We start from the raw sequence: 17,127 nt of genomic DNA, 5'->3' as shown, positions 1-17,127 counted from the left end.
ACAGAGCTATCGATATCGATGGCCTTTTCACGTTTTTCTTTTCTTTTTTAGATTGCCGAGTGTGCCTAAAAAGGCTCCCCCACATGGTGAAAGTGGCAAAGAGCCGCACCTGGGCGTGGGTTAAGTACGCTACTACTGGGGCCCCTAAGGTAAGGATGGGGCCCCTTGAGCAGGTTTGGCCTCCCCCTTTTCAAGATCCCGGATACGCCACTGACGAGTGTAATCGTCAGTTACTGGTAGCTAGGTAATTCAAAATAATTTTTCGCAATGTCATGATCGCTTTGGGCCTTTGGCATTTCTTTTACCTTCCTAACTTGATATGTGAAAACAATTGGTAAATGTAATTTCATAATGTATTTCAAATAAGGTATTTCAATTTTCTGGTAGCAAACTACAAGTTCGCGTAGTTTTTACAACGAATGCGAATTTTTGCGTCAAAACTTTGGTTGTATTACGTCATTTGTTTGCATCTAATGAGAAATTAAGAAAAAATACCTTTGTTCAAAATATGTTTGTCTTTGAAGTGATGAAGAACGGATGATTTTGAATGCATGATGAAATCACTTTTAATTAAAGTTGTTTAAAAGAGGTATTGATCTCATGAAATAAATTGCATAGGTAGGTGCCATGTAAAATTCACCGTTTTTGACGATTGGTATCAAGCACATTGTCAGTGGTCTACAATATTTCCCAATATCCATCCACTGCATCTTTACAACTACCAACGTGTTCTGCTGGCGTACACACTCGACGTTGCCATGACAACCTGCTGGCGTTGACCGGAATGCCAGTTGGCCGTGCGGCCCGACTGGGCTGAAAATAAACCACCGGAGGGAGAAGCGACCGACTGTGGGGCACGCGACTACTGGCTTACGTCGGGCGACGCCGGCGACGGAAGACCAGTGGCCAGTGGGCCAGTGGGACGAGATGACGGCGGGGGGGGGGGGGAAGTTTCACGCTATAATTTTAGAAGATTGATTTTTTTTGCTATTGCGTGTATATAACCTCTTGCACATAGAAAAACAACCTATCCAGATTGTTTTTTTTTTTGTTGATAAGATTAGCTTCGTGACTAAGCTAAAAAGTTCAACAAATTACAAATCAATGCAAACAGCAGCTTCATTTGGCCCCCTTCTCTCCTTCTTTCTTCCTCTTTCTTTTTTTCTCTCTCTCCCTCTCTCTCTCTCTCTCTCTCCCTCTCTCTCTCTCTCTCTCTCTCTTTCTCCCCTCTCTCTGAATCTGCCTCTGCTAAAGGCCGTTTCACATGTCTCGTGAGGCGAGGTTTGTTGATACTACCCAATGCAGCCGCTCAGTGCTAACACGTGCATGCAGCCCGGGGTGGTATGCTGCGGGGGGGAGGGGGGTTGGGTATGAGTGCGATTGGGTCGCGTTGGTAATGTTTTGGAGCAGAGGGTGGATATGGGTCAAAATCTGTGAGTACCTGCAAGGTAATATTCAGCACGTTAACTAGTGCAGATGTTGCATAAAAAAACGCGGAATGTGAGATAGGTATTAGGTACCCTTGTCAGAAATGGTTCCCTGAAACCAAAGACTTTATGCCGATAAACTTTTAAATGCATTTCATCTTAGCGAGAAGTGTTAGCAGCAGGTGCCCGATTTAAAATGTGCACTTTTACTGGGAGTGACTATACCCATATATATCAACAGAAGCAACAGGCGCATGTATGCGTTTGAATTCCACATTTCGTAGGTAACCACGTTATTTGACCGGCAACATTGTGCGACGCACATCATGCACATACCTTCACAGCTCATATCAAAATGTAACGTCTATATTTGTCCATTCATACTATGCATGATCAACGCACACACGATCACTATTCGCACCGCTCCCCGCGGCACCAGTCGCAATACGGCGTCGGCGGTCCTGACTTTGTAGCGCGGTCCTCGGTTTGTATCGGATAAACACACACACACGCGCGCGCACCATTGCACACTATGTAAACAGGGTTGCACTGCCATAGCACCCCAGGGTGATAGCTATAAACGACATGAGTCGGCACTGTTAAACACCACGGAGGACGGTATGGATTCACTCCTTATATGGAAGGTGACGTGGGCTTGTGGTGTGTTATGTGGTGTTTAATGACACATACATATATGTCAGTAGGGGGCGGCGTCACTGGGGGGGGGGGAAGCTGAAGGGACAGCCTCCCCCCACTGGCGCAGAACAGGGGGTAAACATGTCTTTTTACCCTAGCTGTAGTTACGGAGAGCCTTTTGCCCAATGTAAAAGTTCTTCATCAGACCTTTTCCATTCCTGAAATGTCAGCTCTAAAATACCGGAGAAGGAAGCTCTCTGTATAGTTAGAATGAGGTTCCATCGCCCTGTACTTACTGAGGCAGTCAAGAGAGGCCGAGAACCCACGTGTCGAGAGGCCCTTGTCAGCATGAGGAAAGGAAACATCGATATAAATTTCCCCTCAGAGAAGGCCGTAATACGAATATTGGAGGCTGAAAGAGTCCCCTTGACTGTCCGGGCCAAACTTTGATTTCTTCATGATAAGCCGTATTCCGTTCCATGCTCAACACCAGCCCACTAAACACCAACACGGCTCGCTCCGCCCCCTCAGTCCTGTTCGACACCAGCCCAGCTCCATAAAGGCCCCTCTGCACTGCTGGGAGGCCCCCTGGGCCTGGTGTGGGGCCCCCGGGGGAAGCTTTGCCCCTCACCTGGATAAAACCCGTGACGCCGCGCCTGCATAATATGTGAGCCATGTGTTAGCACGTTTGTGATGTTCAAAACACACATGTGTGATGTGCGACTACGCACAATTTCGTTCTATCATGTGCACAATTAATTAGTACATTTGTGAGTTATAAGGATAACAGACAGCTGACAACACAGCACAGTCAGATTGATAGCTTTCATTGCGCACTTTTAGTAAGTAGTTTTCGCAATCGCAATCTCTGCTATATATGTACTAGGCAATTCAGCCAACCACTTTTAAGCAGCTCCACTGAAGACGAAGCTTGTATCGCTGCCCTACTTCTTGTTTCCTGTCTAGTATCATCACAATGCCCACTATTCCTTTCACCAAAGCTCCGTATAGAAAATGTCACTGCTACAAAGACATTGTGAACTGTAAGTGGCCGATGAGATAATGAAGGCTAGATGAGAATGGTAATTATCACAACCTCGCCATTGAATCTATCACACGACGAGTGCGTAAGCGGTAGCGCCTTCTTTAATTCAGGTGTCGCGTTAACATATTGACACCTTGACACACTGAGACACGGACACCTTGACATGGATGTGACCGATGTGACCAGCGAAAGACGACCAACGAGACTCTAAAGCGTTTTCATTGTCATAACGTAACAGCTTTTCATGACTTCCAGTTCCTTTGTGACCTGTTCCGTTTTTCTTCGGCATTTTCTTGTCCTGGTTCTCTTGGATCTAGAGCATATAGCCTGGATGATTCGGAGCGTCTGAAATCTGAACTTTATGCTCAAGATGGTTCATGAATCATATATCCAGCCCATCTACAACCACCTTTTCCGCCTCTTCCACTCCGCCTTCACACCTTACACCACCATTCTCTACCCCAGCCTAACACACCACCATTCTGTCACCAGCCTCATCACCATATTTTGTTCTGTCCTCCACACCAATCCCCCAACAACACCAGCCCGAGGCCACCGCCCGTCCCCTCAGACTGTTTTACATCAGCACCGCACCAGTTTCCTTATCACCAACACCAGTGGGCAGTGCAAGTTCAACCTTACCTCCCCATCAAATTCCGTTCCAGCTTCCCACCAACCCACTTATTTTTATTACATGGGACGCATTGATATGAATAGGAAAGCCAATCGGAATGTTTTTTTAACTAAAATAATGAAAAAAACACGTTCCCATTGCTTTTCCTACTTACCATCTCACTTATTACTTCTCCTTTCCAGCCTCCGCACCAGAATCTGTCCCACTCAGCCCAATCCCATCCTCATCAGCCAGTAATCCCCAGTCCAAACTGCTGAAGACGCTCAGTTCGACCCTGACCCTAGCCGAGCCGCTGTGCATTGTTAGTATTGGCGCACGCCTAGCGAAGACCGTGGTGAGAGGTAGCTGAGGAGTGTGTTATTGTGCGGATGGAGAGAGAGAGAGAGAGAGAGAGAGAGAGAGAGAGAGAGAGAGAGAGAGAGAGAGAGAGAGAGAGAGAGAGAGAGAGAGAGAGAGAGAGAGAGAGAGAGGAGAGAGAGAGAGAGAGAGAGAGAGGAGAGAGAGAGAGAGAGAGAGAGAGAGAGAGAGAGAGAGAGAGAGAGAGAGGAGAGAGAGAGAGAGAGAGAGAGACAGACAGACAGACAGACAGACAGACAGACAGACAGACAGACAGACAGATGAGGGAGAAAGCTGACAATATGAGACCTAACATGAATGGATGAGGGAGCAGCCTATACTCATCGTCACTTGCTGATCTATGTGCCTGCACAGTCGATACCTACTACGAACAAATAGCGCTTGACCATTCAAACGTCCCCTAAGCCATCGATAAACAAGTCTATCATCAGGCGACTGATTGAAATGCTGACACTGTCCTAAGAGCCAAGTACACAGGACATCTATTGACAGCAAACATTCGAGCAGGTGGTAATGATAAGGTGTCGCTGGCTGCTGCTGTGGTTTGCAGCACTGCAGTGAAGGACACTGCAACTGCAATGGTGTGCTCAGTGCTGTCTCTATCAGACCATATGAGTACCGACCGGACACTGGACACTTGACTGGAATAAATATATGACGATCTAAAAGTGTTGTTATGCTGGTCACGTATTTTATATATTGTTAGTTCGTTCGTAACAGATCCTTTCTTACGCAGCATACATACCTATAATTTTCCAGGTTAGATTCATAAGTAAATACTTAAGATGCAATATTCTTAAGCATCTGTTTGTAAAATTCTGCCTACCGGTTCACAATTATCACAAATTTTCCCGCAGTTATCAGGCATCAGCAAATATCACCGCCACTTGACAGTATCAAGATGCTGTCATTTGATACTGTCCACCTCTACCACATAGAGCAACAAATGTCATTCGTTGCCAACACTCAAACCACCACCACTCATTGCAATTCGAGCTTTAAATAATCAAAAGTCCACAGGGGGAAACCACCCGTCACAAACCGCTCACCGAACCGATAGCACGTGTAAGAAGGGCGCAAGTTTGGGCGCAAGTTTGGGCACCAGTACAGACTCGGCAGTCGGCACGTGCCACAGTCGAAGAGCTGTTTCCTGAAATCAGATGTGGGTCGGGTGAATGCCACCGCTAATGTTGACATAGGCCGAAATGGATGGATCACTGACAGCGCCAACAGGGTGCAGAGTGGAGAGAGAGAGAGAGAGAGAGAGAGAGAGAGAGAGAGAGAGAGAGAGAGAGAGAGAGAGAGAGAGAGAAGAGAGAGAGAGAGAGAGAGAGAGAGAGAGGAGAGAGAGAGAGAGAGGGGGAACAGGGGAGGAGAGTGAGATAGTAATTGATCGTGGCGGTGTCTCTGATAACTTCAACGTGTCAGGTTCAAACGGTGTGATAGTTGGGAGAGTGTAGCTGATAACTAAGGAATGCTCGCGTGTTATTTGAGACAATTGAAGTGGCTTCAACCGCTGACATAAGAACATGATCATGCAAGCGGCAGACGACAGGAAATGATGTATAATACCACGAGGCGCGAGGCAAATGCACTATGTATGAATGTATGATGAGACGGCAGTGGAGAAAATCTGGATCGTATATGACACAGGAAAGCAGCTCTCCCATTTATTTTGTCCCTTCCTACTTTCCGGAAAGTCGAAAGAGTCCGTTGCATTTTGTAAATGCATTTTCAGTGCTGCCACCTATCGCTGACCCCTGTAAGTCCTACCTCAGGTGAACGCCGGCAGTCCCGCCGAGAAGGCACTGTGCTGCCATCTATCGCTAACTCCTGTAACTCGTATTTCAGGTGAACGCAGGTAGTCCGGCCGAGAAGGCCGGTCTGTGTACTGTTTTCAGTGCTGCCACCTATCGTTAACCCATGTAACTCTTACTTCAGGTGAACACCGGCAGTCCGGCCGATGAGGCACTGTGCTGCCATCTGTCGCTAACCCATGTAACTCCTACTTCAGGTGAACGCCGGCAGTCCGGCTGAAAAGGCCGGTCTGTGGGTCGGTGCTTAGTGCTGCCACCTACCGCTGACCCCTGTAACCCCTACTTCAGGTGAACGCCGGCAGTCCGGCCGAGAAGGCCGGTCTGCGGGCCGGTGACGCCGTCATCAGTATCGGCGGCCAGAACGCCATCGAAATGCGTCACAAGGAGTGTCAGGACGCCATCATCCACTCCGGCAACGCCATCAGCATGGAGGTGCAGAGGTGGGTCAGCTGATTGGCGGATTGCAATGGGTGCTGAACGTTGATTGGCCGTGGGGTTGAGAGCTGAGCGGTGATTGGTGGGTAGGGGTAGGTGCTGAACGCTGATTGGCGGATGGGGTGGGTGCTGAACGCTGATTGGTGGATCAGCGTTCAGCGTCTAGTACTGAGCTCTGATTGGCTGGTGGGGATGAAAGCTGTACGGTGATTGGTGGATAGGAATCGATGCTGAACGCTGATTGGAGGATATGGATGGGTGGTGAACGGTGATTGGTGGTTGGATATGGGCACCTGATGTCTAGGACAAACATGGCACAAGACGTAGCATTTACTCCCGTAGCCTTTACGCGCACTCAGTCTTTTGCAGTCTCAATGGGGTTGTGCCACGCGCCACCGTTCCTGGCACACCTTTTAAAGCTTATTTTTTTTGCAATTGTGAAAAGATCAACTCTGGTGCCTTATTGAAGGCCGGGAGGTCATCGGATTGCGTCAAATGACCTCACCTCACGAAAAATGTAACTAAATGCTAGCGATAGCCAGGTCGAGCGAACGATTGCTTTGAAACTCCCAGCGATGAATACGGTTACCAGATATTTTGCATACCATTATCTTTTTTCATTTTCTGAGTCTGATTTCATAACATTCCCCTGCGCATCCCTAACAGCAGAAACACTAGTGGTGGCGGAACACTTTCGATGAAGGCGGGGGGGGGGGGGGGGGCACTGCCGACTTTTGGTCCCATTATTTCCATGCAACGCCCATAGGGCTAATATTTAGATGCCAAGATTAAAGGGGGTACGGTGCCCCGCTGCCCCCTCGTTCCGCTGCCTATGGAAAACACCTGCGTGTTTTTAGTCCGCCACTTAGCCTCCCCCTCTCGGTGTTTGCTCCTGTTTCCTGTCACAGTTTTTCGCCACCTGTCGGTACCGTCGGTCCCACTGTGCGTCACCCATCCGTGGCGCCGTCCTCAGGGAGCCGTGTTGGTATTTGTGCCATGTATTTATAGTCACTGGCCGCACAGTGCGCTATTTCTGACTGTGATAGGGCTGGGTCGGGGGGGGGGGTAAAGCGGTGGACGGTGGGCAGTGGGTGTTGGACGATGAATTTTGAGTAATGGGCGATGAATGGTGAAAATGGGAGGTGGATGGCAAATGATGGGCGATGGAATCACACTGGACAGTCAAAAACGGCAGGTGGCCGCATGTGGAGTGTGGACCAATGAACCAATGAACCCGACCAAGCCAGCCTGTCATCTATAGCGTAAGCCGGTAACCCTCAGTTCCGCTTTCTACCACTCCGTGGCGCTAGTATAGCGGGCTGGCAGCGCTCCAGTGCTGAAGACCGATCGGTCGGTTAGTGGCAGTAGCAGTGACAACTGGCAATCGCAGGGGCGGGTCCAGATCAGTGGTTTATGACGTTGCACGGGGAGGAGACATGCTCCCAGAATGTCCTTTTTAATTGGAAACTCACTTCCTTCGCTTCTGGCTTCCTCCTTCCCGTGCAGCTAGATTCAAGCTTTTTGAAATGCCTACCTATGACACCGTTCCGTGCACTTCTATCCTCAGGATACTGAAATCCTTCTCCCCAGCGCCGCAACCCCCCTCCGGGCTGGACAGGCAACTTTATCTCATGCGGGCTGCTCCCTTGGAGCGGCACCGCTGCTCCCGAGGGAGCTGCACCCCGTAGCCGGGTGCAGAGAGTGCTTGGGGGGCTGGTCGGCCTGTCCATTTGGACGGGCTCAGCCCCGGCGACTCTCTAGGGTGCCTGCCCAGACCAATGTCTCCCCCTAATTCCTATCATCCTTCCGGCTCTGAAATGGTCTTGTCAGACCGAAAGGGCCTAAACCAACAAAACAAAACAAACAAACCTACCTATGAGTTTAGTTTTCCTCAGGCAAAGGTATAAGATATGCAAGGAAAACGGCGTGATTTCGTCAATGTCGGACACCGCGAGGGAGAAAAACGACCCGATTGCTTTTTTTTTTTGATTCGTCAGTGAGCAGTATGGTCAATGTAAATCAGGTGGATCAAGAGAAGTTGCGAGGGAAACCATTGCCTATCAGGGCAGTGAAGTCACGACAGAAAAGTTAATTTTAATTTCCTTTCGCTTACCCTGACATTAAATTATGAAAACGCATTAGAATGTGCCGTCAAGGTTGAAACACGTTATCCAATCTCCTGACCTAAAGCATCCAGCCAGACACCTCGGAGTATAGTTTCTTTTCGATATGGCTGCACCTGTCATCACGTTTCAACGTTTGAAACGCACTCTACTGACTACGCAGGCTATGTCACTATTTAAACACATGAGTGGGACATAACTAAGAAGGTCTGCAGTGGCTGAACAGTAGGCACAGATACAAGTCGGTGTCATTTTCAGAATTGACGGTATCGGTTATGAATTCCTTCCTGCCTGAATTCCATTCTAAGCTAAATACGTTTTTTTATTAAAAATTAGGTAATGAATGCCCCGAGACCAGTGATTTGTAGTTGAACCACCGCAATGCCGCTGCCGCATAAAATAATACTGTTGCTGCTGCTGCCGCATGAAATAAATGCCGCCCAAAAGATTCAATGTTGCAAAATCATGATCAATGCATCTTTGTGCTGCAGCACAACTAACATTGCTCCAAGACTAACAAATTTAACGCTTTGACAGCTTCCGTACAAGCTAAACCACTTCATCACGACCCAGCGCCGTCTGAAATACGTTACCACAGCCCTGGCCAGAATCCGAACCTACACCGGCGGACAAGCTTCTCTCTGTCGCGACTCGAGATAAACGCCAGTCTCCCTTCCGGCACCATGTAAATCCAAGGGGAAGATCTACCCAACAGTTTTTGGTGGGCGAACTAGTGAAAAGTTTTCTCTTTTACTTTTATCATGATCTTTTGAGTTTTTTTTTTATTTAGCTATATATGGTTTCGTTACATTACCGAACATTTCTTTGCTAGGCACTCTAACTATTTCCACGATATCTTTCTTTCACACACTGCCGTTGAATTATAATGTATGAGCTCTGAATAATCTCTACAATTTGGTGCAAATAACAAAGTCATAAACAATAGGGCATTTGGCATGAGAACCGTCAGCCGGATTGTGCCATTAAAAGTGGAACGGCTGATAAACAGAGAAAGTGTCCGGTTGTGGCACTCTGGTAAATGTACAGACCCCCCCCCCCTCAGCAAAAGAGTGGTTGGTCAGCTGATGTGTTTTTGGGAAAGCGGCTTTGAATGAGACAATGAGACATACACTCCAGTAAAATGACATAATAGAAATGAGATGAGGTTGCGTGCGGACCCTTCCGCAACATATTTTTAACAGCCCTTAGAGGTATTCATCAATGCAGACCGATTATTGTGATGCCGGCAACAAACCACTTAATACCTGGAGGGCCGAACTTAATTTATCATACATATACCAGAGCCGTCGCCGTCACCGCCATGGTGGTTGCGTTCTCCCCCCCCCCTCTTTCGCCACTACTTTCACCAACCACCACCACCACCACCACCACCCACCAGCAGCCTCCTCGTCCCCCTTTCGCCGCCACCGCCGCCGCCGCCGCCGCGTCCATCCGAGTGAATTTTCGTTGGCAGTCGGCAGTACATCCCACCAAATCACCATTTCCGCTGGCCAGACGTCTCCGCCGCGCCGTTTTGGCAGCGTTTCAGAGACGACCTTATGTCACCTGCCCTGGCCAGAGGGGGGGGGGCAGGGGGGGGGGGGTCACTGTCGACACCGCCCCACCATCTGACGGCGGCAGTCTTTGCCCAGAGGTGTTGGAAGGCAGGCGGCTGAGCGAGTGTGGGGTCAAAGGTCATTGATAGGGGTCTCAACCCCAGCGGGGAGGGGGACGGGGAGTGAGAGTGAGTGGGACAAACGTCGAAAAAAAATCACCTGGAAACATAGCGAGGAGTGTTGAAGAGAAAGACGCAAAAGGACGCAACCTGGATTTGGCGTAGTTGTTGGAAACTGGTGCATCCCTTACACCAGGAAGCCTCAGCCCGGATTATAAATATTGCATAAAAACTCTCATAAAAAGACGAAAGCCCGGACGGAAACAGCCAGAGTGAAACGTGTGTGACGCGCCATGAAGTTCCCGTGCCATCTGAGTGTGAGGGACCGGTACCGCCCCCAGCAGGGCCCAGCGAGGCCCCGGGCGGCGGGCCCCTGTGGACCCTCTCCTCCGCCGCCACAGCCGCCCACTCCGCCACCTTCTCACCATGAGGATGAGTGAGTTGGGGGGGGGGGGGGGAATAAAAGCCGGGGTGAGATGGAATGATTCTTAGCGGGCTTTGCATTGGTTGGTGTATTCACTGCTCAGCAAAGTGTGTGGGGATGATCGCTGGGGCTGAGCGGAAGTTATCCGGGCTTTATTACATTGGTTGGTGTCAATATTCCTCAGCCAACTATTTGCAATGGTTTTTTAAGTCAATGAAAACATATTTGATGATTATTTTAAAAATCCATGTTGTCCATTTTATTTACATGGTTACTTTTCATATTGCGAATTTATTTACACTCTTCCTTTTCATTTTGTTTCCTTCAAATAAGTTCCGTTTGATCCATTTCCACCATCTATGTATGTCGTAACCATCTCACTTTAAAAGTAATCCGTCGATTTTCTAATAAAGTATTACCTGCCGATCATCGTCAGGTATTTTGTGAGATAATACAGAGGAAATAAGGACGCATAAGCAGAAGAGCAGTTTTACTATTTATCATACATATTCTAACGCTTCAAAAGTAAAATAATCGATCATCGTTTCCATGAATCGTTCGTTCTGCTGATCTGTATTCTATCAGCTGTCCTGTAAAAAATCTCGCTTAGCTCGAGGTTTGTCCTTAGGCGACAGAACCACATAGTCTGGTATCGGGGTCAGCTAGTTGACAGTTCGCCTGACTGACATATGACGTCATATGTCAGGAGTCAGCTGACTGTGACTGTCGAGGGCCAACACACGATATTAGACATATGTCACGGACGCCACGGCAGGCTGAATGGAAAACCAGAGTTGATAGGCGGCATAGGTTGTTTGGCTAGCGTCTCTTCTATATATCCTCAGTTATGCAAGACACATTACATTACTGGCATCATGCAACCACTGAAATTTTGTGAAAGCCAGTGCGCTCCCATGGCCGGCACAGCATCTGTCTGTGACCTGGCTGTGTAAGCCTCCCCTCTAACTGCCGTTTTCACAGCTGACGCTGACGTGATGTGTTATCGGTGTTTGTTGATGATGTGTGATCACTGTTTGTTGCCGTTTCGCCCCGTCTGCTGGCCAGTCAGTGGTGTTTGTTTATCGTGAGGTTTGTTTATTGTCTTACCGCTGTCGGGCCACCTGTCAATCACATTCCATCGTCAATCAATAACAATTGAATCTGCAATCACATAACCTCGTTAATCAACAACAATTAAAGCTGAAATTGATGTTCACAAAACCATCAGCAACATTTGTCAGTCAAGCACCTCAAACATTTACTCTTCAGTCAGTCATCAGTTGATTAACCACATTCACTAAAGACCAATTAATCACTTCAATGGCATTTCAATCACCCTGTCATCATTTAGTCTTATCCACTTTTTTCTGCTTATAATCGGACTGCAATGAACACCAGTCTTTTCTTGGCTGACAGGCAGAAAACGGCAGGTTATGTGGAGAATACGATCAGGTAATGGGCAAAAATGAACTTAACATTCTTGCCCCTTGAACATATTTCGTTCAGCAATTCATTCATTCATTCATTCATTCATTCATTCATTCGGTTGTTTCTTCGGTCATTCTTTCATACATTCACCCATTCATTTATCCATACATTCGCTCATTCATTCATCCATTCATTCATTAGTTATTTCATTCATTCATTCATTCATTCATTCATTCATTCATTCATTCATTCATTCATTGACGGCGTGTTTGGCGTGTTCCAGGGGAGGTCTGGCCTCGCTCCGCCCGCCGGGTGCCGCCCAGCAGCAGCCTGTACCCAAGGTAGGTCAGGTCACAGGTCAATGTTTAGGTCGCAGTTCAGGTCACATGTGGGAGCACGGCTTCGGTCACAATTCAGGAGAAAGGCCACATCACAAGATAATTTCTAAGTTTGATCATGCATGGGTTAAGTGAGTACTTAAAACATTTATGATTCATCAGGCGAAGCTGAATGAGTTCGTTTACTTCTTCAGTTCATGATGATGATAATTTCGTTAAGTTCTAAGCACACAATTTGTGAGTAATTTTTATTTGATAAGCTGGCACATACATATGTCATGATTTTATCGGACGTGAAGATGAAATTACTACGTTTTACGGATCCCAAGAAGCGTTATTTTTTACTCTATGACCTCTGGTTACGTACGTTTTTCAATGGCTCCGGTTCCTGGTAAATTGCACCAGCTCCGTACTGGCTTCAACTTCATGTTACCGCTGCTTATGGATCGCATCACAGCTAGCTCAATACAGAACAGACGCTACCTGCGTGTGATTGCGTTTGCGTTCGTGTTTGTGTCAGTATGTGTGTGTGTGTGTGTGTGAGAGAGAGAGAGGTGGTCCTCATGTTTACTATTAGCGTCGTCCGTTCGTGTGTGTGTTAGTGTGTATGTGTGTGTGTGTGTGTGTGTGTGTGTGAGAGAGGTGGTCCTCATATGTACACTTTGTATAGGACTCTACGGACAGTTCCGGTACGCGGCCTGGAGCTCAGCCGCAGCAGAAACAGGAGAACAAGCCGCAAACTCCCGTGCACATGGTACGATACTTAGTGACGTCATGTGAGGCAGTTAGTGACGTAATATGAGGTCGTAAAAAGTCGAAACATTCCCGCTAGCGGAGCTTGGAGGGTTTTTGGAAGCATGTTTTCATTCAGTGGTTGTTGGTATTCGGTGGACTCTTCGCACGCATGGAGGCTGATTCAGATATACATAGTATTAGTATTTCATGCAGGAAATATTTAAACTTCTAAGTTCTATGCACTGCACCCAGGGGAGCTACTTTCTTCAGTGCTCGTTGCATTTCTTCAGAAGTGTTATAATCGCTTGTAGTTAGTAGGTTGGGTTAGCATGTGAGAAAGGAGTCATGTCCCTCTTAGATCTTCAACGGTGCCTACCTTTCCTTTTTTATATTGCTGCTAAAACTGAGTGCCAGATTTATGCAGTTGGCGTGCGGAATAGGCGGATCCCTCGAGCAGTTCGAGGTCGGGATCCTTCGTCCTGGCTCTGTTTTGTCCAGTAGGCATTTCCAACATGTGACGACTTCATTAGCCTTGTATCCAGCAATGCGACGTTGCGCCGGGAGGTGATTTTATGGATTTCCTGATCCAATCCAGTTTACTCGGATGATCTTATGATTTCGCTAAGCACTTTATAGCAGACAGCATTTGGCATGGGGACTTGATAGCAGCTTTTCGTGAGGTTGAAAGTTCCTGCAGATACGTTGCGTATGCTTGTGCTTGTGTGAATTGGATAGTGAGTGTGTATTTTGTAGTCTCTTCTGCCCCTAGACTAGACTACCTAGAACCTAGTCTCCGACCTAGAGTTATCACCCGCCCCTTTTTGTTGTTGTCTTGTGTGCGTCAAATGGCTTAGCCGATTTAGCTGTAATCACTGTTGCTTGGTAGTGTATTTAGAAAGCAAAATGTCCTCCCTGATTTAATCATGCATTTGGAAGCGGATAGTTGCTTTCATTTTGATGCCGTTTTGTTTAATTTCATGCCTAGATATGTGTTCTAAAAACCGATGATAATTGTTTTTTTTATTAGAATATCCATGGATGATTAACGATCAAGTTCACTTTTTCTCTCGTACGTGACGGCACCCAACCCGCCATTGTGTGTCTGTGACGTCAGCTGCTTACGTCATCATTGTTCAGGGCTTGTTTGATCGGCAGCCATTCCTCCTGAACCCGCCAAAAAGACAGACATAAATGAACGGAACGATGATACCTATTTGGCTACATGTCGTTCGTTTATCTAACCAGCTCTGAACGCTCATTGGTCGCTGGTTCTGTACACCCACCCTCATTGGCTGCCTGTCTGACCTGTCCTGAGCTCTGATTGGTCGCTGGCTTTGTGCACCCGTTCTGATTGGCTGACCGCTCTTACAGCCGACCCAGCCGCCGAGAAACAGGAACCCGTTCAGGGTCATCAAGGTCAGCTCAATGACGTGTGTTTCACTAGGTCGCCGCGTGGCGGCGCCATCGGCGCTGTTTTCTGTGTGGTGTGGTATTCGAGACCTTTCCTGTCATTGTTCTATCGCTGCTTGTCTTTTCTTCTCTAATATCTTCAGAAACATTCGGCGTATCTCTTCTCTTCAGGCTACCACATATTTTTTTGTGGTGTCAATTTCTGGTTTCTGAATGTGTGGATTCTTAGTTCCGATACGTCGGCAACTCTTATTATCTTGATAACCTTTCTGATAAACAAGTTTTTTACTGCATGACACCTGACGATTGTGTGTTTCGGTATGAAACTTTTCCAATGCCTATGGTAAGTACGATAATTGCTTACGGTAACCAGAATTGTAGTAACCAAAAATGCATTTTAGCGTGCATACTGTACCTACCTAACTAGCTCCCTTCATGCGTACCTACACGCGTATCAGTCGAAACAGCGCATTCTAGCTCGAATTCCTAGAAAACAACATGAGTGAACCGTTTATTCGTGGCTGAAGTTTCTCTTAGCAGCCAAATCCGGGGTATCGCAAGAGGTCATCAAAGCGACGCACAAACATACAAACAGGCGTTCTCTGTGTTAGTTTGGCGCAGATACAATCGGGATTTGTGATGCTGAACTACAGCAGTCCCCTGTGTTGGTTTGATCCAGAAACTGGTAATGTTCCGGATTTTTTGCTAAGTTGGCCGGATGAGGTATTCACTGTTCAGTGTAATGGTAAATAGTAAATATCCTCCTCACCAATGTATGGCGGTGATGCTGTGTTTTGTTACCGTTCTCAATCCCAGCATTCATAAAACATTACCGAACTCTTACTCTTCCAAACATTACTCTCTTACTTTCTTCCTTACTTACAAACACTAACCACTTCCGGTTGCCCTATTATGTATCATACTTCAAATAGTTATATCCAAAGTGTGCACTGGATATTATACCTGTTTGCATATATGATAATAATGATATCGATCGCACCTTGTTCATTTTTGCATTTTAAAAAGCCCGAGCTACAGTTCTATTTTCAGTATACCTATGAAGTGAGCACCTATGGCTATCACGCGGACACCTTATCATCAAACAATATCTTTTGTCGACAGAATTGACACATCTGTTGTCAATTGTGCTAGCGTCTATTGTTGACTTACACTGACATCTATTGTAGACTGTACTGACGTCTAGTGAGGACCGTCCTGTCATCTTTTGTAGACTATCTATCGTTGATCAACATGACATCTGTTGTAGAACACACTACATCTATTGTAGACCGTACTGCTATCTATTGTAGACCGTACTGACATATGCTGTAGACCGTACTGACATCTATTGTAGACCGTACTGACATCTATTGTAGACCGTACTGATATCTATTGTAGACCGTACTGGCATATATTGTAGACCGCAATGACATTCATGGGAGACCGATCTGACATCTATTGCAGACCACACTGAAATATATTGTAGACTACACTGATGTCTTCTGTCGACCACACTGACATCTACTGTCAACCTAGCTGACATCTATTGTCGACCATACTGACATACATTGTAGACAGTGCTGACATCTATTGTCGACCATACTGACATATATTGTAGACAGTGCTGACATCTATTATCGACCATACTGACATATTGTAGACAGTGCTGACATCTATTGTCAACCCCCAGAACGTGGACACTGCGGACGGTTCGGTGAAGGCGCTGGTTCACAACCAGTTCAACTCGCCGATGCCACTCTACTCGGAAGAGAAGATCGCAGAGACCCTGTCCGCGCAGACAGAGGTGCTGGCCGGTGGAGCGCTGGGGTGAGTAGAATCAGACGGTAGAATCGGGTAGAATTGGGTAGGGGCTAATAGGAACAAACGATGACTGCATATCAATATTGCCCTTTTCAATGTATATTGCTTGACCAGTATACAAAACGTTCATATAGCGTCAACTTCAAACATTGGTGCTGTTTCAGTGCGAGAGGACTTTGAAGTCTCTCCCTGCCATGCTTACTTCACTGTTTATGCATTGTATTCAAATGACGTAATCTTTACTGGTGTACTATATTGATTATGTTTTCTGAACAAGTTCAGATAGAATAAAACAATAAAAGTTCAGATAAAAAGATGATTTTAAGACAATGTTTGTTCCATTATTTCACATAGATTTTAAGGACTTGTTTCTCGTTCTACGTAAATTATTCATTGATAATAAAGTGCTATATGTTAGTTCAAACACCACCATTTAACCTGCACCCGCAACACATGAACAACCCAAACCATGTCATCACTGTTTACCTCGGCTGAACCCATTGTACCACGTTCATACAGCGTCAACTTCAAACGCTACGAACCCCAGCCGTGGAAGCCCAACTCGTCGGCCGTATACAAGATGATCCACGGTGATGACGCAGACGGCGGTCCAGCTCAAGGTCGTGACCCGGTCAAGGTCACACGTCCGGTGACCAATCAACGACGCCGGGTGGTCTCCGTAATGATATGTGGCGCTATACTTTGGAGACGAATTTGCTTTTTTTTAGTCTACACAACCTGCCAATTTGTTTTAATTTTGCCAAGGGTATCATTGTCATTGAAAATCGCAATTTATTCGAATTAAGAAATTATTGATTCTTC

The 17,127-nt window shown here is 46.8% G+C and overlaps 1 protein-coding gene across 13 annotated transcripts in view; it reads left to right on the top strand.

Annotated features, from left to right (window-relative positions):
- Positions 1–17,127, top strand: part of LOC122375085 (PDZ and LIM domain protein Zasp-like) — a 59,630-nt gene that overhangs the window by 11,942 nt on the left and 30,561 nt on the right. For 5 of the 13 annotated variants that reach the window (XM_043354264.1, XM_043354258.1, XM_043354262.1 and 2 more), the window contains exons 2-6: positions 6,205–6,356; positions 12,285–12,342; positions 13,010–13,093; positions 14,446–14,490; positions 16,175–16,311. In XM_043354264.1, the coding sequence (XP_043210199.1) occupies positions 6,205–6,356; positions 12,285–12,342; positions 13,010–13,093; positions 14,446–14,490; positions 16,175–16,311 (476 nt within the window). Of the gene's footprint in view, positions 1–6,204; positions 6,357–10,113; positions 10,586–12,284; positions 12,343–13,009; positions 13,094–14,445; positions 14,491–16,174; positions 16,312–16,824; positions 16,926–17,127 lie in introns of those variants that run through there. The other 8 variants (XM_043354268.1, XM_043354266.1, XM_043354267.1 and 5 more) reach the window with 5 other exon arrangements.

The sequence above is a fragment of the Amphibalanus amphitrite genome, unplaced genomic scaffold (genome assembly GCF_019059575.1).
Source record: "Amphibalanus amphitrite isolate SeventyFive unplaced genomic scaffold, NRLGWU_Aamphi_draft 001771F_arrow, whole genome shotgun sequence".
NCBI classification, from domain to species: Eukaryota; Metazoa; Arthropoda; class Thecostraca; order Balanomorpha; family Balanidae; genus Amphibalanus; species Amphibalanus amphitrite.
The sequence above is the reverse complement of the archived record's forward strand: the minus strand, read 5'-3'. Positions and strand labels throughout refer to the sequence as shown.